The following is a 20,375-nucleotide window of genomic DNA, read 5'->3' on the forward strand; positions in this document are numbered from 1 at the left end:
ATGAAAGTCCAAAACATTGTACATAAAAAAAAAGTTCACATATTTGAAGAATTGTATTACAAGCTTATCTATATATATATATATATATATATATATTCAATTTGAGTACACATTATTGTTTTAAATATAATGATCCCGCACGGCCAGCAGAGATTCACAGAGTTGAACAAACTCATTCGTCACATTCAGGGATCAAACACATCTGCTGCAGAGGGGGCGAATGCAATTAGCAAAAAGTAGGATTCAAAGAAAAAAGACCACCCAAAACATGAACGCACATGTTAAACTCAGATTTGAATGCTCTGAATGGATTTGTGGTAAAGATCTTTTGAAACCATGTTGTGGAAAACATTTAGCTCAGTTGGAGGCTTCTGCTCATCGAGGATGAGCTGACATTAAAATGCAAGTCCAGATCGACATGTGCGACCACTTTATACTGTGTGATCAAGCATGCCACACATGTAGCTTTGTATTTCCCAAAGCCCTAAGTACTAATAGACTTATAGCATACAACAATTTACTAGGAATACATAATAGTGTAAATATTACAATGGTCATCATAGAAAAAAGGGATATTCAACGCACTGATATTCAAAGCCAGTTTGTGAGAACTAATCAAGAAGACGAAGGGGGGAGATTAGGTGGTAAAATGTATAGGGAGAGGAAGAGGAGTGCATGAGGTGTGGTCCTGCTCTCAAACCTATTAGATAATTAAACTTCATTTCATGTTAAGACGATCAAAGAAAACTCAAAGTGGCTTTTGTAAAAGTAGAAATTCTTATGACCAAGATAAAAGTAAGATTAAAGTGGTTGTAATTGTAAGTTTCAATTTCAAATTAAATAATTAATTTCTGTAAATCAGGAGGTCCAAACTTGTTATATCGCGCAGCATGTTCAAACACTGATTGGTGTCGTATAAAAGTGGTCAATGTACACGTGGCTGATATTGTCCTTTTCTTTCATTTCTAAAACTTGCTGTAAAATACACTGCTGGTTGTTTGGGTAAATTCACCTGGAAGTATGAGGCCCATATTTGGCTCATAGTTTGGACCGGCCTTCTCTACACAATTAATACAAACGATGCTGCCTTGTTTGTGAACAAGATAAACAGAATTTAAATATTCAACAACAACAACTGAACAAAAATGTTTTAGTAAATTTAGATGCTACATGCTTTACACGGACCATACTTACAACTATTTCACTTCCAACAATTACACTACTTCCCTCACTCTCCCCCTTGTCCCTGAGTCTGCATTGACCCTTTCACCTCTTCTTCTCCTCTGTTGCTCCTCCAGTCGTTCTCTCCTCTTCTGCTCACCATCCTCTGCGACTCTATCCACTTTTATTCTGAGATATAGGTGAAATTACACTTTTTTCTTAATCTTCTGCAGTGCTAGTGTCACAGGCATGTTTGGACTGTTGCAGGCTCATGATGGTTGTGACAACTGAAAACTATTTCAGGAGGTGAAAAATGAAATATGTAATAACGGTGGATTTTAGAATGGATGGTGTGTACTAAAAGATAGAACAGGAGTTTACCTTACTGGGCATTATTTTGAATTATTAAAGACATTAAGATTTCCCCCTCAAAGTGTTGTTTTTCAGCCCTAATGTTTCAGACAGGAACATAATCACCAAACTAATGCATAGGCCCAACAGTAGCAACATATTTATGTGTCTGCTGTATCCAGGCAGGGAATGAAAGGTCTTTAGCTTCTTAAACACTGGTGTAAAAGTTAGTAAAGTTTTACTGGACAGTTATTAAGTTTCATGTGTCATAACTTGTGCTTAAAATAATGACCTTGCATTGATTGACTGACTAAATGACTGACTGACTGATTGATTGATTGATTGATTGATTGATTGATATAACATGTCAATAGTGTGATTAGAATTCACTTTTATAATTCTATCCACAATGGCCATGAGAGTAGGTTACTATCAGCATGATCAAAAAGAATATAGCAAAATATAACATTTTACGTGTCACATCATGTTCTCAATGATACTATTGGCTGAAACTTTTTTTCATTTATGTACAATTATCTGGACATTGGCTATAACCTGTAATGTGGCTATAGTTGTAATCAGTGATTTTCCAAATGTAAATATACCAACATTGTATCAGGTTGCTTAAGGATAACAAGATTACTTATTAGTAATCTTGTTCTCTGACTTAACGTATGGAAGTGAAAGGATCACAATTAGAATAAACCCCTGCTTTGGTCAGCCATAGAGGTATTAAACTTTAAAATACTGCATTTGATGATGATGGTAGATGCATAAAATATAAAGATTAGAAAATTCACAAGGTCAATTACGGCTTCTGATCAAGAGTGACACATCAGCTCAGTGGCAGAGGACCCCCTGTCTCTCTGCTGAGTCTGTTCTCCCAGACCTCAATGTCTTAGGGACACAAACTCAAAGTTGTACCCTCTTCCATTTAAGTTATTATACTGTTATACTAGAAGGGCCCCTATCTCTCTGTTACATGACCAGTTAGTCATTCCATTTATGTTTGAGTGATTTTAACATAGTCGTTTAACATGTATATATTATTTTAGTATGTATGAGCTCATGAGACACTCAGCCTTGACGTGTGATGTTAAAAAATATAAGACTATGCGGTCTATTATATCAAGGGTCTTTGCTCTTGTTGTGGAGAAGTTTAAAAAGTCCCAGGTTTAATGCGGGCCCTGAATGCGGCGCGGGATTGAACATCCGGGACACTGCGGTGTCACATGTCAGAGCTCTCAGCTGCACAGATCCATGCTCAGCTGTCAGGACAAGACTCCTACATGTGGAGAACTGTATCAGCGAGAAGACAGTGAAGATTTGGAGAAGACATGGTACGTCTCATTTGGTAGTACTACATGTTGTTTCAGGGAAATACTTTGCTGCGATACTGTGTGTATGTGTATCTGTAAATCCTGAGTGCTAATGTAGCCTAGCTAGCTTACACTACTGAACCAAGGACCAAGCATGTAGCACTGACAGGTGGTGAAGTTTGGCTAAATTTAGCACAACAGTCCATTGCTAACTTTCATTCATTGTGAAATGTCTTTGAAACTTGCTGTATTTGAAGTGTTATGCGTAGCTTTTACACATCATTGTAGATTGTAATGTACATGTTTCTTTATGATGCTTTTCTCATATATATTTCAATGGCAGGATTTAGTTAATTTTGTTTTGTGGTCAGTGTACCTCATTACATTACAAGACATGCCCACAGTCGAAACAATTATTTTACATCCTGAATTTTATATTTACCTTTTCCAATGTCACCACTGCAGACCGACCCCATAGTTAAATTATGCTTCATTGACTATAGACTCCAGATTCATACTTGAATGTACCTGTGTGTGTTCTGACAGGCGCTGATGGGGATCCAGTTGGTGGTCAGCTTGCTGGCTGCCAGTATCATGCAGAGAATGGCTCCTCACTGCTCATTTGCACGATGGCTTCTCTGTAACGGCAGGTACTGTCTCTCTCACATCTGGTTACATGATGAAGCTGTCTGTTTGTATACTCAGTGTTGTGTTTTTGATCGCAGCTTGTTCCGGTTCAAACACCCTTCAGAGGGAGCGCTGTGTGCACTGGCAGGGAAACAGATGCCCAAACCAAACAGGAGAGACAGGTGCGACAGGGGGTTTGGCACTGCTATGGCACATCACTGTAATTTAGAGGAATATATTTCATCTAATACCTCATCATGTTAACGCTTTGGTATGAAATAAAAGTTTGTTTGCTACAGGAGGCAGAATGGGGAGAGCAAACCACTAACTGTGCCTAAAGACATCGACCTTTACCTGGACAAGGCTCCGGTCAATGTTATGGATGCGCTTGGTAAAATAGACATTTTGTAACTCTATGAGATAAATCGCTACATGTTTGACAACAATTTAGACATGGTGTCTTTTTAAAACCTACACATTTACTTCATGTTTTCTTTTCAGTGCTGCGCTTCTTCCTGGAGTACCAGTGGCTTGTAGATTTTGCCGTCTATGCAACTGGAGTCTTTATTTTCACCGAGTGCTACTATAGTGTTGTAGATTCCAGCAATGAGGTCAACATCGGGGCCATCTGGTGTGTTCTGACAATTCTCTTTGGCGTGTATCCTTTTGAATGAACCATCACGTGAACTTGCTGTAAATCATAATTTAAAAAGGCAACAAAAAAAAATATCCTTTAACTTTTGACTCTCAGAAAAACTCTTCACACTTTAATGAGTCACTACTTTAGCTCAGAGGAGGGAGGCGAGCGCTCGGTGTGTCTTGCCTTTGGCTTTCTGTCTTTGCTGGTGGCCATGTTGGTTCTGGTGGTCAGAGAAGATTATCTGGAGTTTGGACTTGAGCCGGGTTTCAACAGCCTCTTCAACAACCTGGAAGTCTTTGTGAAGCAACAGGGTTATGCCGACTGGTCGTACGTATCTAGCAAATGACAAGAGCTATATCTGAGCTGTTAAATCATGTTGTGATGTTGTTGTTTTTTTCCCCATACAGAGTCCCAGTAACCAAGCTAACAGTCAAACTTGGTCTAGCTGCGGTGTGTGCCTACATTGGATCTCTTTTGGCTTTCCCTGGACTAAGAATGGCTCAGACTCATCTTGACGCTGTCCAGATGAACTCTGATCGACCAATGATCCAGTAAAAACAATTATAAAACGTGTATTTAGCTTGTACATGTGTGTATTAGGCCGCCTGCTGTGTTTGTAACATTGTTATCATTGCATAGGATTCTGCTGCACATGAGTTTCATGTCTCCAATCATTGTGTTGATCCTGTGGGTGAAGCCAATCGCAAGAGACTTCCTGGCCAACGCACCACTGGGAAAAACCTCTATTACAATGTATGAGTAAAGGTGATTTCAAATGTTTTATTGTGACCGTAAAACACGCGTATACCCATCTGTGGTTGTTGGTTTTGTTTTGCAGAGTGTCCAGTTCAGCCTTTGACAGTATGCGTTTGGGGATCATTGTGGCGCTGTGCGTGCTGCGGTTGGTTCTCATCCGTTATCACCTGCAGGCTTATCTCAACCTGGCACAGAAGTGGGTGGAACAAATGAAGAAGGAAGCTGGACGCATTGCTGCTATTGACATACAGAGGAAGGTCAGGCCTGTTTTTGTCATGGAGTAATTTTGTATTGCTTTAATCATAAGAAATGCTCACTGTAAATTGAGCATTCTGTTTTCTCGTAGGTCACCCGTGTGTTCTGCTACCTGACCGTAGTGACTCTGCAGTATCTGGTTCCCATTTTCCTGATTCTCTTCTCCACTTTGGCACTTAAGGCACTGGGTATGTTTGATGCACCCCGGATAGTAAATCTGACTTTTACAGTTGTGCTCATAAGTTTAATGGTAGAATTTCTGATAGATGACGGCAATTTTTCAGAAAATATGAATGATAACACAAAAACATTTCTTCACACATGGTTAGTGGTTGGGTGAAGCCAGGCAAAAAGGATTCCTGTAAATTGTCTTGCATGAACTGCACATGTGAGATCTCCCCAGAGTGGCTCAATGATATTGGGGTCAGGAGATTGAGACGCCACTCAAGAACCTTCACTTTATTCTGCTGTAGCCAATGACTCTTTGACTTGGCTTTGTGTCTTGGATCATTGTCATGTTGGAACGTCCAAGCACGTTCCATGTGCAGCTTTCGGCCTGATGATGCAAATCTTTCCAGTATTTTCTGATAACCTGCTGCATTCAACCCCCCGTAACATAAGCAATGCACCTCCGGGTTTCACAGTAGGAATGGTGTACCTTTCATCATAGCCCTTGATGAAACTTATGGTTGTGGCCAAAAAGTTAAATTTTGGTCTCATCACTCCAAATGACTTTGTTCCATAAGTTTTGAGGCTTGTCTCTGTGCTGTTTGGCATATTGTAAGCGGGATACTTTGTGGCATTTGCGTAGTAATGACTTTCTTCTGATGACTTGGCCATGCAGCCCATCTTCAGTGCAGTGCCTCCTTATTGTGCACCTAGAAACGGCCACACCACAGCTGAAACCCAGAGTCCAGTATTTCAAGTTATTTGTGTTTTTTTTTTCCTTTGCGCATCGAACAATTTTCCTGGCAGTTGTGGCTGAAATGTTTGTTGGTCTAGCTGACCTTGTTTTGGTTTCCACAGAATCCCTCATTTTCCACTTCTTAATTAGAGTTTGAACACTGCTCATTCTCAATTCCATAGATATCTTTTTATATCCTTTTCCTGTTTAAACGGGTCAATTACCTTTGACAATGCTTTTGCTTTCCCCATGACTCAATCCAGAAACATCAGTTCAGCACTGGATGAAAGATACAAGGGTCTGACAGGAGCCCAGAAACTTCTGACCTTTTACACACACACACTGATGACAAGCAAACAGATCACAGGTGACCATGGTTACCTATAGTAGCCTTTCAAACCTGTTCGTGTCACTTGTGTGCATGTTATCAAGAAAAAATCACCAGGGTATGTAAACTTTTGATCAGGGTCATTTGCGTAGTTTCTGTTATTATGATTTTAAAAAGTGTAAACACATTTGTGTTGTGCATAAATGGCTTCACCCAACCACTAACCATGAGTTATCATTCAAATCTTATGAAAAATTGCCCCCCAAAAAAATCACATTCTGTATAAACTTTATATCACATATTCACATGGCAATAAAAGCTGTGCTGCAATTTTACAGAAAAAGCTTTATGCCTATCCAATTGCCTATACATTTAATGAGATTTAAACCATGTGATAATGCTCGTATCAGTTAACTCTTGAATTTAGATTGATTCATTCATGTTTGGTTAATCAGTCTGTTCTAACGTCTATCTACTGCTCTGTACTTTCTTCCTTTTGCCTGATGGCTTTTTTTCCATCACAATCTGATACTTTTTACGGTAAAGTTCAATTTATGAATGGCTTGAACAGGAGGTCAATGGATCTATTTCTATTGTTAAGCCGCCATGGAGCAATTTTGCCGTTTACAATGAACAAAATGTAAAATGCTGATTTATTTATGTTCTAGTTTAATATTCAATATTTGAAAACCAACTTAATATGTCATTAGTGCTATTAGAAAGTGTTGCAGTTATAATCATAAGTTACTGCCATGCAGGAGACTTCTCGTGGACCCCTGGAGCAGAGCAGGCCCCTGGTGTGACCCCGGCTCTGGTCTTTCCTACCGCTGCCCCTGCAGTGTCCATGGTCCTGGATGAGGATGAGGAGGGTGTGGACTACATGGAGGAGGACATCCAGGCCACAGTATCTCGCCTGTCCGAATCCTTCACAGCCCTTAGAGCTGTGCTCACTCCACTGTTTTTCCGAGGTTTCTTTGCTTTCCTCACCTGGTGGGTCGCTGCATGTCAAGTCCTCAGCTCCCTCTTTGGCATCTACTTCCACCAGTACCTCATGCACAGCTAAATGTGAGCAATACAAGAACTAATGGTTAAAAAGAACCACATTTCTGAACTTGTGCCATCCTCCACTATCCAGACTTTTCTCTCCATACTCTAACTGCTGAGCACGAAGGACTGATATGTTACGACAAGTATTTGCTGCTGTATCCTAAATAGAACTACACAAGAGCTTTTTAACGTGATAGAAAAGTAACATATACAAAGTGCATTATAACTAAAAAAGAGAGTTCTCAGTCTAATCTTAAATGTATCACATTTTTTGATTATGCTGCATATGAGCTGGTAAATGCATTGATTTGAACACGTAAAGCTTTCAACGTTTTCATCACTGCAATGACCAGCAGCCAACTGGTCAGAAATACTAAAGGTGTGAGTATTTATTAAACTTTTCTACCGCTTTTAAAATAGGTGATTACCAGCATTTTCTAGGTTGCATGGTAAAATCTTAAATGCTGCATTATTGCTGTACAGTTTGATGTACTACCTTTGGAGATGAAGACATTTAATTGTAAAGGGGTATTTTTATTTTTATCCCCGTGTAGATATTATTGGAGAGATTCCAGATCTCTCAAAGAAACCGATTCAAGAGTGCTAAAAGTGTGTTTTTAATTTAAAGTTTGAACTGTAGGGGACTGCACGACTGAGACTGAACAGTCTGGATGTCAAGACAGATATGTTGTTGTTTTGGAGTTGTTGTTTATTTCAAAATGTTTAAGTGCCTGTAGGCTCAGAGATTCTGTAAACAATCTCACTTCATTTTACTTCTTACAACTGATAATGGAGAATAGTTTTTTATGCTTACAAAAGTAGACTGATCAATGCATAGTTTTTTAATTTCAGCATCACAATTTTGTTTGACGTCTTCACATTTGTATCATCAGTTATTCAATTGTATGTTTGTTTTGTTTTTCTTGCACTGACATCATTGTGTTAGGAAGTGTTTCCATTCTATTATGTTTTGGAATGCATGGTGTGAACTTGGTTATAAATCTTAAGTTTTTTTAGTTTGGCATAATAATAAAATACTTTTTATCATTTGCTATCTTTGAGCTATTAATGTGTCCCACTTAATGCAGCGCACAATGGTGGGAGCGCTCTGTGCTAAAGGTGTCTGGACTGGCTGACAAAAGTTGTGCATGACAATAGTGTCTGGTGGTCTGACCTCTGCCCCAGCCGCCATGGACGTTTATTCTTTAATCACTTATTACTATGAACTCAATGCTCTCCTGGACTGTGGGAAGAACTGTCTTTAAAGGTACACTGCGGTACATTTCTGCTACACCACCTATTTTTCTCCATGGAGATATTCTAACTGTGATTGGAGTTGCATCTGCAGATATGTTTAATTCCAGACAAACAAGTAACATTGTATAGTAAAATAAGCAATCAGTGAGTGGAAGACCCGCTTCAATAAAAATGACACTTAACTTTAATATAATGCATAACGAGAATGTGCAGAATTTAAAAAAACATGCTTCTCTGTCTTGTGTTACAGATATTTTTCTTTGTGACTAATTGGCCTGATAAATACAGATGAGATGATAAAAGTGCCAAGATTCCTTATAGTTTAAGCAGCCGTTCTACACAAAGCTCAGTAACAGCCCCAGTTGCCATAGTAATAGTCTTAGGCTCTATATACTATAGTGATGAGGTTTGGTGGGTTTAGTAGTTAAAACTTGTAACTTTTACATTTACATTTCTCAAGAATAATCTACCATTGATGGATCAGTTTATACAGAAGACACTGTAGTCTGTGTTTGTACTTGAGTATTTCTTCACCTCTTCCTGATCTGCGCTGGAGGCCTCTCTGTGGACTGCGGTGGCCTGAATCACGACAGAACCAACAACCACAGCCCTTGTGTGTGGGACCTAGACACGGGACGTCCCTGGGGAGCAGCCCAGACATGACCCCCAGTCTGACTCTCTTTTCATTTACGGAGCAGCAGACGACAAAGATGGACTGGGATGGTGTGGGCATCCTCTCTGCTCTGTTCCTCTGGTTTTGATAAAATGAAAAGGAAAAACCGCAACAAAAAAAACGCACCATAGGGGTAAGAAAACCACTGACACAGAGGCAAATGTAAAGGCCTTTTAAAGTGGCCCATTCTTTGTTCCCCTCATTGGTTGGTGGCCTGGTGGGTTTCACTGACAGGAGCGAGACATGATAATGAGAGCGAGTGTGCCGAGAGCAGAGGTGGGTAGCACTAAATAAATGGATACATGAAAGTGTGATGGCCGCGCAGTGGACATCATTTCATCTGTGCTCGCATCAAAGCCGAAACAGCAGCTCCAGGAGACACAATTTACCTCAAAGACAAACAGAAACATGATGGTGTGAAACGGGAATTCACCAATCAAACCTTTTTTATTTTTATTGAAGCAATCACATCAAATGAGCCAAAGATATAAAAACACACACTCCCACACTTAATACTGAAGATATTGAAATAATTAATAATAACAGCATCATTATTTTTGACAGAGCTGGTGTGGAGAACAGCTTGATAGATTTTTTTATGGACAAAGCTCGACCCACGTCTGGTCATTCAGGTTCATTGGATCATTTATCTCACATACTAAAGCTAAACTACACTGGGATGCCTCTTGTGGCCAACAGTAGAAAAACAATCGTTATATTACCCATGAACAAAATGTTAAAATATGCAAGAAACATAGATCTATTTTTAGCTGTAATTCATTAGCCCTTTTGAAATGATTTAATCAAATAACTACAGCAACATAACAAACAAAAAACATATTCTGCTTCAAGGCAAATGAAATTAAACACAATCTCTCTAAATTGAATAAAATAAATTATTCTAGATTACAATATAAACCACTTGGAAGTTGTGGCAATTTTGTTGAATAGTAATAGTGTAAATAAGCCAAATGAATAACTAAAAATGGCACCCACAATAGTTAATAGCCGCCTACGAAAACATAAAAACACATCAAAATGCATAAATAGTTGCAAATAGGCACCATTCGCACCTTTTGAAGAAAATTGACTATATCATTTGTGCTTTGTGGGTTCCATTGTGGGGAAATGTTTATACCAATCCAGCATAAAAAGAAGACGGGTTGCTTTCATGAACCCTTTTCATTCAACCCTCAAAGCTGATGGGTTAGAAGCAGAAATAACAAGCAAGAGTGTGTGTGAATTTAATGCATATATAGGTAAAAGAAACAACACAAAAAAAAGAAGTTTGTGAACATGGCTGCATTATAAAGCATATGTTTGATTGGGAGTCGGAAACTTGAGAGCTGGTCGCACTGTCCCACACTAACTAATCTTTTGCAAAAATATGTGAAAGAAAGTTGTTGAGATTATTAAAAACATATACAACTATCGCCATTATTAATTAGATACAGTTGGAAAAAATCTCCAAGGAGAGACCAGCTCTGTTTTTAACATCCAAACTGTGGACAATTTGTTATTGCTGCATTGCATCTATGTGAGGGCAATGGCATAACCTAAAGCTATCTCTGCCAAGTGTCACTTAACTCCAATGGCCTGAGCATCTCCTCCTCGCTGTGGGCGTGACCTTTGGAGAGCTCCTTCATTTGATTGGCCAGTTGTGCGTGAGGTGGGCTGGGCCGAGTGGAATCGGGGTTGCTGATTGGAGAGCGGTCTTTGAGCTGGAGCAGAGGAGGAGAGGAAGGCGAGGACATGTGGTCCGGTGAGGTGTGCTCCGATTTGATGCTGAGGTTCAGAGAAGGCATGAGTGGAGAAGTGGAGGAGCAGGGCTGAGAGGGGAAAGAGCACCCTCCACTGGACATCCTGGGAACAGCAAGAACCAAAAAGGTGTCAGTGTGGCATTTAGGTTGAACAAATCAGATAAGATAAGATAAGATATTCCTTTATTGTCCCACATGGGGAAATTTCATTGGTGCAACGCAGGTAGATACAGAGGTAGATACAGAAGAACAGATCACTTATAGGAAGTCTGAAAAACACTTTCAGTAGAAGATCTCCTATAAATAAATAAAAACTCCCATAGACAAATAAATAAATAAATAAATACCATTGCATGTGATCCCGACAGTAATTGCACATGAATATGTGTCACGACAGGACATAGATTGCACATGAATTTCACAGTAATTGCACATACGACAGAATTGCACATCAGTATTAGGTTAGATAACTAGAACAGAGACAAATGCAGATACATCTGTTCAAATATTACTCCTATACAAGTAAAAGTAGCTCAGTCAAAATGTTACTTACGTTATCTAAAGTAATAGCTGAAAATAGCTGTAATAAGTCACATGAAAGTTTGTTAGGACTTCAGTTATCGTTATTGACCACTAAAATCTATTAAAACAAATTCTCGACAAACTGTCTGATCAGTGACATCGCGTCCACAACTTGTAAAGGGGCAAGTCTCTGGAGTGAGAATCATGAGGCCTTAATGGAACAAATGTTATTAAACTAACTGAAATACGACTCAAGTAGAATAAAGATCTTAGAAAACTTCACTTGCTAAATAAAGCACATTTGATTTCTAGATATTTTATAGTTTTACCAATACATGATGTACATGCAGTACATGCAGTGCACATTTACTGTAGCGTGTATCCCACTGAAAGCCCAAAGTTATGTTGATGTTCCTTGTTTATAATAGTATTTTGAGGGGATTTTACATTTTAAAGTACTTTGGTGGCAAAAGGAAAGTATGTGCTGTTCAAGCCAGTTTACATCCCCAAAAATCCCAGAATGGCTTGTTTAATCCATACTTTGTTAACATGTTATTATTCCTACCCTGGATTGATTTGATTCCCGTGGGTGTCCTGCAGAGGCTGTGCTGTCTGCCACTGGCTCACTGCAGCTCGATGTAGACTATGATAAAATCCAGACTGGCTGCATTCTGCAAGTAAAGAAAATCGTACATCTTTAAATACATTGAATAACCTTCACTTTATTAATTCATCACAGATTCCCAAAATGGGGTCTGGGTTCCCCTGGTGGGGACTCAGAGGCACTGCATGGGGCCCCCAAAAGGTTGTCTTCACAACAAGCAATTGAGATTTACATCAAGCACATCACATAATGCCCTGAAGAAGACCAAGACATTGTCAAAATGCGTTGGCATGTCCCAATAGCGTAATGAAGGACTTTGATCTCTAGTCAGAGTGAGTTGGATCTCTACAGCGTCATAAGGCGCTGGTACAGCTAGCAGCCCGGTGTAAACGCTCTCTCTTTTTTCTCACACTTATTGTGCTTTATCTGCTATATTTTGTGAATATTTTTTTCTATTTTATTGTACGATAGGGACACGCGCTGGAATTGTTTTTAATTCAACTGTTTTTGACTTTTTTCGGATGGATTTGAGCGTTTTTCGTCGCGCTGTTGTGATGTGAGCTAGCTCCGAGCTAGCCCACCAGCCCCCCCCCCCCCGCGTCCTCTGGCCGCCGCTAAAGTACGGCGTGTCGTCGGTACACGTTTGTATACACGTTTATATAAAAGAGGAACTTCACGAACGATCGGGACACGCACTGGAATCGCTTTAAATTAACTTGTTTTGACTTTATTCGGCTGGATTGAGTGTTTTCGTCGTGTCGTCGCGATGTGTCTTGGCTCTGAGCCCCCCGGCTCCGCGTTTACACAAAGGAAGAACTCATGAAACTGCGGAGAACAGTCGTCTTACCCGGAGATCGTCACGTTATCCCGGCGGACATCCTAAGGAAAACGCAACGAAGCAGATGGGCTGGACGTAAACTCCGAGAGAAGAGAGGGACAAACAGAGTGTCGGTTCCCGCCGTAGTCATGGGTAACGTGAGGTCCCTTCAAAATAAAATGACGGAAATAGCGAGCCTCGTGCGGTCCCAGAGGATTTATAGGGAAAGCAGGGTCTTGATTTTCACAGAGACCTGGTTAACAGCAGAAATGCCAGACTCTATTGTAGGTTTGGACAATTTTCATCTGCTGCGGGCGGACAGAACGAAAGAATGCGGAAAGAAAAGAGGAGGAGGTCTTGCTGTGTATGTGAACATGAGCTGGTCCAAACCCGAACACTGCACAGTGAAGGAGCAGCTATGTAACAGAGATATTGAACTATTGGCTATTGGCATGAGGCCATATTATCTGCCCCGGGAGTTCTCACATGTGATTTTGATCGCGGTCTATGTGGCCCCGTCTGTCAATGCTGAATATGCTTGTGAAGCACTGCTCTCCTGCACTTGTAAGCTGCAAACACAGCACCCACAGGCTCTCTTCCTCGTCTCTGGTGACTTTAACCACGCTTCTCCCTCTTCTGTTCCACCAACATACACCCAGTATGTTACCTGCCCAACCAGAAACAATAGAACATTGGACTTGTTTTTTGCCAACACCAAAGAGGCTTTTTCCTCTTCCCCCCTCCCTCCCCTGGGCAGCTCGGACCACAACCCTGTACATCTGAGGCCTGTGTATGAACCTATCGTGCGCAGGCAGCCTGTGGTGTCCCGTGTGGTGAGGATGCGGTCTGCTGAGAGCGAGGAGGCTCTGAGGGACTGCTTCAACACCACTGTCTGGACTCTATGGCCCACATGGGAAGGACATCAACACCATCACAGAGTGCATCACAGACTACATCAACTTCTGTTTTGAGAACATTGTTCCCTCCCGGACGGTGCGGTGTTTTCCAAACAACAAGCCATGGATTAACCGTGAACTGAAGGCTCTGCTGAAGGAGAAGAAGAGAGCCTTAAGGTCAGGGAACAAGGAGGAGCTGAGGACTGTGCAGAAGGAGCTGAGGAGGAAGATCAGGGAGGCTGAGGCCGGCTACAAGAGGAGGATGGAGGAGCAGCTGCAGCAAAAGAACATTCAGGGGGTGTGGAGGAGCCTGAAAACCATCTCAGGCTTCAAAATCCCCCCTGCCCAGACAGAGGGAGATCTACAGTGGGTGAATGATTTAAATGCTCACTTCTTGAGATTTGATCGGTCACCCGCCCCTCCCCCTGCACAGCTGCATGCTCCCTCTTCCACAGCTGGACAATGCCCTGCATCTGTTCCTCTTCGCTTCTCTGCCCCGGACCTTCAGCTCCCCACTTCGCCTGGACTCACCCATCCCCCCAGCACACAGTCCCCCTGCCAACCACTGACTGTCACAGCAGAACAGGTGAGGAGTGAGCTGAAGAGGATTAAAGTGAGGAAGGCAGCAGGACCTGACGGCATCAGCCCCAGGCTCCTTAAGTCCTGCGCAGATGAACTGTGTGGAGTTATGGAGCATGTCTTCAACAGGAGCCTGAAGCTGAGGGTGGTACCACAGGTCTGGAAGACCTCCTGTCTGGTACCTGTGCCTAAGACACCGCGCGCCAAAGACTTCAACAGCTTCAGGCCAGTGGCTCTCACGTCCCACCTGATGAAGACACTGGAGCGGCTGGTCCTGGACCACCTCCGCTCCACCGTGAGCTCAGCTATGGACCCGCTGCAGTTTGCATATCGGCCTGGCATCGGAGTGGAGGACGCCGTCATCTCCCTGCTGCACCGCTCTCTCTCTCACCTGGAAAAGCCTGGCAGCTCTGTGAGGATCCTGTTCTTCGATCTTTCCAGCGCCTTCAACACCATCCAGCCGCTGCTCCTGAGGGACAAGCTGGAGACGGCTGGTGTGGAGTATGACCTGGCAGAGTGGATCCTGGATTACCTCACAGACCGACCCCAGTTTGTGAGAGCATGGGACTGTGTGTCTGACACTCGGACCTGCAGTGTGGGGGCGCCCCAGGGCACTGTCCTCGCGCCCTTTCTCTTCACCCTTTACACTGCAGGCCTCAGACATGACACGGACAGCTGTGTCCTGCAGAAGTTCTCTGATGACTCTGCCATCATCGGACTCATCACGGATGACGATGATGCGGAGTACAGAGGACTGGCACAGGACTTTGTGGACTGGTGTCAGCGGAACCACCTCCTCATCAACGCGGGGAAGACCAAGGAGATGGTGGTGGACTTCCGCAGACACAACCAGTGAACATCCAGGGAAGGGACATTGAGAGAATGGACTCATACAAGTATCTGGGTGTTCATCTGAACCACAAACTGGACTGGACTCATAACACAGACGCACTGTACAGGAAGAGCCAGAGTCGGCTCTACCTCCTGAGGAGACTCAGGTCTTTTGGAGTGACAGGGCCACTCCTGAAGACCTTCTATGACTCTGTGGTGGCATCAGCCCTCCTGTACGGTGTGGCCTGCTGGAGCAGCAGCATCACAGAGAGGGAGAGGAAGAGGCTGGACAGAGTCATCAAGAAGTCCAGCTCCGTCCTGGGCTGTGCTCTGGACTCGGTGCAGGAGGTGGGGGACAGGAGGGTCCTGGCTAGATTCACATCTATGCTGGACCATGAGTCTCACCCCCTGCAGGACACTCTGTCCGCTCTGGAGAGCAGCTTCAGTGAGAGACTGATCCACCCTCGATGTGTGAAGGAAAGGTTCCGTAGGTCTTTCCTTACTGCTGCTGTCAGACTTTATAACAAACACTGTTAGTCCTGAACACTCGAAATACTGAACTAACCTAATACTGATGTGCAATTCTGTCATATGTGCAATTACTGTTGGAATTCATGTGCAATTACTGTGAAATTCATGTGCAATCCATGTGCCGTTGTGACACATATTCATGTGCAATTACTGTCGTGATCACACGCAATGGTATTTATGTATTTATTTATTTATTTATTTATTTATTTGTCTATGGGAGTTTTTATTTATTTATAGGAGATCTTCTACTGAAAGTGTTTTTCAGACTTCCTATAAGTGATCTGTTCTTCTGTATCTACCTCTGTATCTTCCTGCGTTGCACCAATGAAATTTCCCCATGTGGGACAATAAAGGATTATCTTATCTTATCTTATCTTATCTTACTTCTTGTTTGATTCTAATTATTTCAATACCTCATATTTCCTGACCCAGCTTTCCTTTTTATTTTATTTTTTTGCAAATGGGTCGTATATATGTGTTTACAACTTAAATGATTTATATTCATTCAGGCTATTTTGGATCAACTTTAAAAAGAAAAACATTACATGTTAATCTAAACAGAGTGTGAATTGTTATTGAGGGACTTCAAAGGGTCTTTGGATCGATAAGGGGGCTGTGTGCTGCAGACTTTGGGAACAGGTGAATTAGATGAATGAAAAAGTTAGGTATTTAACTTGGAACATACCAGATGCTGCAGGAGATGGCAGGCCGTATCCTCCGAGGCTGTGGCCCAAAAGTCCCGTTTTGCCCATAGACACAATGGATCCGCCTGAGTGTAAGCCCTGGTACAAGTGCCCCCTCTGGTGGCCGCAAGAAGGACAGCAGAGGGATGAAACGCTTAGGTCATACTAATGATAATTGATAGAAAATAATGTTGCAAAACTGCCCTGACGTCCATTAATTTGCACATTGTCTATCAATTGAGAATGAAAACTTATTTTTTTTAAATATTTCAAAATAACCAAAATAATGGAAATAGCTGTTTAACTGCCAGATTGTAGATTTGTTGTTCTCGTTTATGGTTCATATCTCTATAATTGGACCACCCTCATTTCTCATCCCATAGTTTCATATGTGACTTTCTTACAATGTTCTTTCTTACACATTTGCAATAAATTGTTTTATAACTAGATGAAGACAGCAAGTAGTGGTGGACTCATTTAGTGGGTAATGCAGCTGTAAAGTCTGTGGGTTTCTATGGGGCACACAGTAAACACTCACAGAGGAGTGGTGGTTGTTGCGAGGCCCTAGTCCTTGGTTGGCTGAGCCGTCCCTCAGCCCCTCAGGACCAAGGCCCAGAGCGGGAGACGGACTCTTCATCTCCAGGGCCCGGTTCAAGTTTCCATGGGCAAACACAGAGTATCCGATACCTGCCAAAACACACAACCACGACTCAAAACATAGAGCAGGAAGTGAAAAGAGATGTGAGCTCAACACCTTCCTCACCTCCATCTGTGTTAGACGCTTCCTCTTTTAGTTTGATCTTGGACAACTATGTACAACTTATGTGACATTTTACCCACAACTAAACAGATTTCTTTCATTATGGTTTATGCCAGTTTTTTGTCTGTGCTATATACCAAGGACAGCACACGAGGGGCAGGTGTGCTCGAGTCAAAAAACCACAGAACTAGTTAAAGCGGCTACCACAGAGAGAAAGAGAGAGAGAAAAAAGGCCAGTTTCACACTCAAGTTTCCTGTGAGTTCTCAGCAGCTGCAGGGCCCACAGGGAGACACACACATCACACTATTACTGTATTAATTAAACTATTGCACAAGTCCTTCATTCATATACATGGCGATCTGTTATCTACTGGCCAAAGAAAGTTAGCTTACATAAAACAAACATAAAGTAAATTGTCTGACCAGGTGAATGTAAACGCCAAGCGCATTTCTTACATCTTATTTTTCATACATTTGCGGCAAGATCTTTTTTCAAATTTGAGGAAACGTCACAAGGTGTTTGAGAAATGGACATACAGTGCAGTGTTATAGTCATGTCCGGATGTGCGGTACCTGAGTGGGGAGACATAAAGGCACTGTGATGGTGTGCAGCGGCGGGACTGGCAGATCCTGGTCTGGACCCCAATGGTTTGAACCCGGAATGCCTGTGAGCGCCCATGTTGGAGGGGTGTGGTTGTCCGTTCTCACAGCCGGACAAGACAGGGAACTGGGCCTCCGGGGTGAGCAGAGAAGGAGGCTTTTTGGGAGAGAAGAGAATGTACATACCCTGTTAACGCAATCCTAACTTTGTACCAAAAACACACAATATGATGACTAAAAGCATGATCTGAAATGCCACTGAAAGACCATTTTCTGAAGTTGAAGTTGACGCTACAACTACAAATATAACCACCCAAAACGTTATGCCATTTAGAAACATTCAGCGTGATTTGTGTAATAAATCAATGTGTACTCACATAAAAGCGCTGCCGGGCCACAGATAAGTCCATCCCTTCACTCAGATCAAACTTGTCTGAAACAACCTGTATGCTCTCCTCACTGTCCAGCTCCGAGCCATCCAGACCGAAACCCTTTTTACGGAGCGTCTGTAAACACAACACAAAAACATGCTGACCACCTGATGCAATTGTTAATAGGATCATTGGTCAAAAGTGTGTTCACGAGTTCATCACCGGTCGCAGTTTTCCCAGTGTGGCAGCCTCAAACATGCAGTGTTTTTTACAATCAAAGTGTAAATGCATTTTATGGCTGGAGTATGGGGGAGAAAATTAGACTGTGGAGTGCTACCAAAGTCTCCTTTATGGGAATCCCTTTGCAATAACTACATTTTTGTGACTTAACATAGAGCTTATACTTGCTCACAAGCGTGCAATCAATTACTTCTTCATTGCTTCTAACAATTCAAAAAGACAACATTTGCATTTGTTTAATATGAATGCCACTCACTAACAGGTGCCATGACTTGAGTACCTTTGCAGCCATAATGCTTGACCTGATCAGTGTAATAAGAAACTTGGTTTAGTTTATTTATTTAATGAAACAGGGACAGTGTGCAAAATGTTAACCTTTTCAGGAGAAATGCATTTTACCAGGTTGAAACACAAGTGCTAATTTACACCGGTTGGCCCTGGGCAGGCTAATGTCGTCCTTCATTAAAAAAAAAACATTCCAAGAAATGGTATTGCAGTGATGATACAGAATTAATGAGTGTATAATTCCGGGACACTAGGCCTCACCTCCAGTATGTCCGTATTGGTGCGGCTCTCGTGCGGTTCGCTGTACTCGGTGTACTTGAGCAGTACTTTGTCCATGTCGGTGCTGGCGTACTGGAAGAGGCGGTTGGTGCTGTTGAAGATGATGAGGGCGATCTCACAGTCACACAACACGCTCAGCTCGTAGGCCTTCTTCATCAGACCAAACTTACGCTTGGTAAAAGTCACCTGCAGACCAACAGTAATACACGGTCTATATTGAGACATGCATGACAGGACAAGACACCACAGACACTGAAGAAAGAACACGTATATCTTTCCCACCACAGCAGACCACTCTGACCATACTGCGTCTCCAATTTAACACCAATAATTCAAATTGTATATCGGGAGTATACACTATTTCAAATATTCACAGTAGTTAAATGATTTGATTACAAACATTGCATTTTATACAGACTGACCTGTCGATTCCTTTGGTCCAAAATACGAGATATTTGTATTTTCTTTCTTCCCATAGTTTTCGTTGGCAGGCTTCTGCTGAAGACACAAAAGATACAAAACATGTTCTATAGTTTCAATGTATGCTGTAAAGATGAGTCATATTTGAGTATTTTTTTATTTGTTAAATGGCTAGTCAAGCATCAGCTAAATTACAAGTGTCTGAAAACCTTTAGAAAGTGAAATTTTTCATGCAATTTGCTGATGCTTAATGTGTCACATTTGAACAACTGAATCCCTTGGACATAAGAATGCTTAAAAGTGTTGCATCTTATCTTATTCAGGCAATGAAATGTGTTGAAGTGACTTGAGTTCGCCTTTAGCCTAAGACGTATATTTTTAGTGCCATGTGGCAATGGGCTCTAAACATAGCGGCCCTTGCCGAATGCCTTGTCCAAAGTCTGACCCCCACCACCTACACCCATCCCAATCTGAGTGACCCACGACTACAGCACAGTGCCCAAGAGACAGGGTTATAAATAAAGCTTAGCACTCCATTTTAGAGGATCAGCGGGTAGCGACAAACAAACCAAACAGCATGGACAAGTGTAAAAAATGATTTTGCTGAAAGCCGCCCACGCGTCTCTCATGCAAAAACCATGTAAGTAAAATAACCTCAAGATAACAGCAAAGTGAAAGATGAAGTCGGAAAATGAACTGTATTTAATATTATGTGCTAGCATTTCATGGACATTGCGTTGATGATTGCTTTAACTTTTCCATTACAAAAGCGCTCACAGCAGTGATCAATTTCATTACGAAGAGTAATAATAGTTGAAAAAAATGTAAAATAAATACTGTCAATATAGTAGTAGATGTAGAAGCAGTAAAAGTTCATCA

The 20,375-nt window shown here is 41.8% G+C and overlaps 2 protein-coding genes across 2 annotated transcripts; one reads left to right on the forward strand and one right to left on the reverse strand.

The window, feature by feature from the left end:
* Positions 1-2,706: 2,706 nt before the first annotated feature.
* tmem161a (transmembrane protein 161A) lies at positions 2,707-8,438 on the forward strand. The gene is made up of 11 exons (XM_072438707.1): positions 2,707-2,852; positions 3,378-3,481; positions 3,557-3,640; positions 3,758-3,849; positions 3,960-4,116; positions 4,210-4,425; positions 4,506-4,649; positions 4,738-4,851; positions 4,937-5,111; positions 5,201-5,297; positions 7,100-8,438. Exons 1-11 carry the CDS (start codon positions 2,850-2,852, stop codon positions 7,402-7,404), a joined length of 1,491 nt encoding a protein of 496 aa, XP_072294808.1. The 5' UTR covers positions 2,707-2,849; the 3' UTR covers positions 7,405-8,438.
* A 2,161-nt stretch (positions 8,439-10,599) lies between these two features.
* mef2b (myocyte enhancer factor 2b) lies at positions 10,600-19,579 on the reverse strand. The gene is made up of 8 exons (XM_072438504.1): positions 19,499-19,579; positions 19,059-19,262; positions 18,279-18,407; positions 17,875-18,058; positions 17,080-17,228; positions 16,544-16,658; positions 12,166-12,271; positions 10,600-11,181 (listed from the first exon to the last, which is right to left on the reverse strand). Exons 1-8 carry the CDS (start codon positions 19,550-19,552, stop codon positions 10,881-10,883), a joined length of 1,242 nt encoding a protein of 413 aa, XP_072294605.1. The 5' UTR covers positions 19,553-19,579; the 3' UTR covers positions 10,600-10,880.
* Positions 19,580-20,375: the final 796 nt, after the last annotated feature.

This window comes from Eucyclogobius newberryi, unplaced genomic scaffold (genome assembly GCF_026437365.1).
Source record: "Eucyclogobius newberryi isolate DKJ021-1_F unplaced genomic scaffold, fEucNew1.0.hap1 SCAF_9, whole genome shotgun sequence".
Classification (NCBI taxonomy): Eukaryota; Metazoa; Chordata; class Actinopteri; order Gobiiformes; family Gobiidae; genus Eucyclogobius; species Eucyclogobius newberryi.

Excerpts from the sequence above, each read along its gene's own strand:
- tmem161a (XM_072438707.1), top strand. Across the intron at positions 4,117-4,209 it reads CTGACAATTCTCTTTGGCGT|AAAAACTCTTCACACTTTAA; the intron begins GTATCCTTTTGA and ends TTTGACTCTCAG. Across the intron at positions 4,650-4,737 it reads TCTGATCGACCAATGATCCA|GATTCTGCTGCACATGAGTT; the intron begins GTAAAAACAATT and ends ATCATTGCATAG.
- mef2b (XM_072438504.1), bottom strand. The coding sequence starts at position 19,552 with ATGGGAAGAAAGAAAATACAAATATCTCGTATTTTGGACCAAAGGAAT. Across the intron at positions 18,059-18,278 it reads TGGCCCGGCAGCGCTTTTAT|CCTCCTTCTCTGCTCACCCC; the intron begins GTGAGTACACAT and ends TCTCCCAAAAAG. Across the intron at positions 12,272-16,543 it reads GCCATCTCCTGCAGCATCTG|AATGCAGCCAGTCTGGATTT; the intron begins GTATGTTCCAAG and ends CTTTACTTGCAG.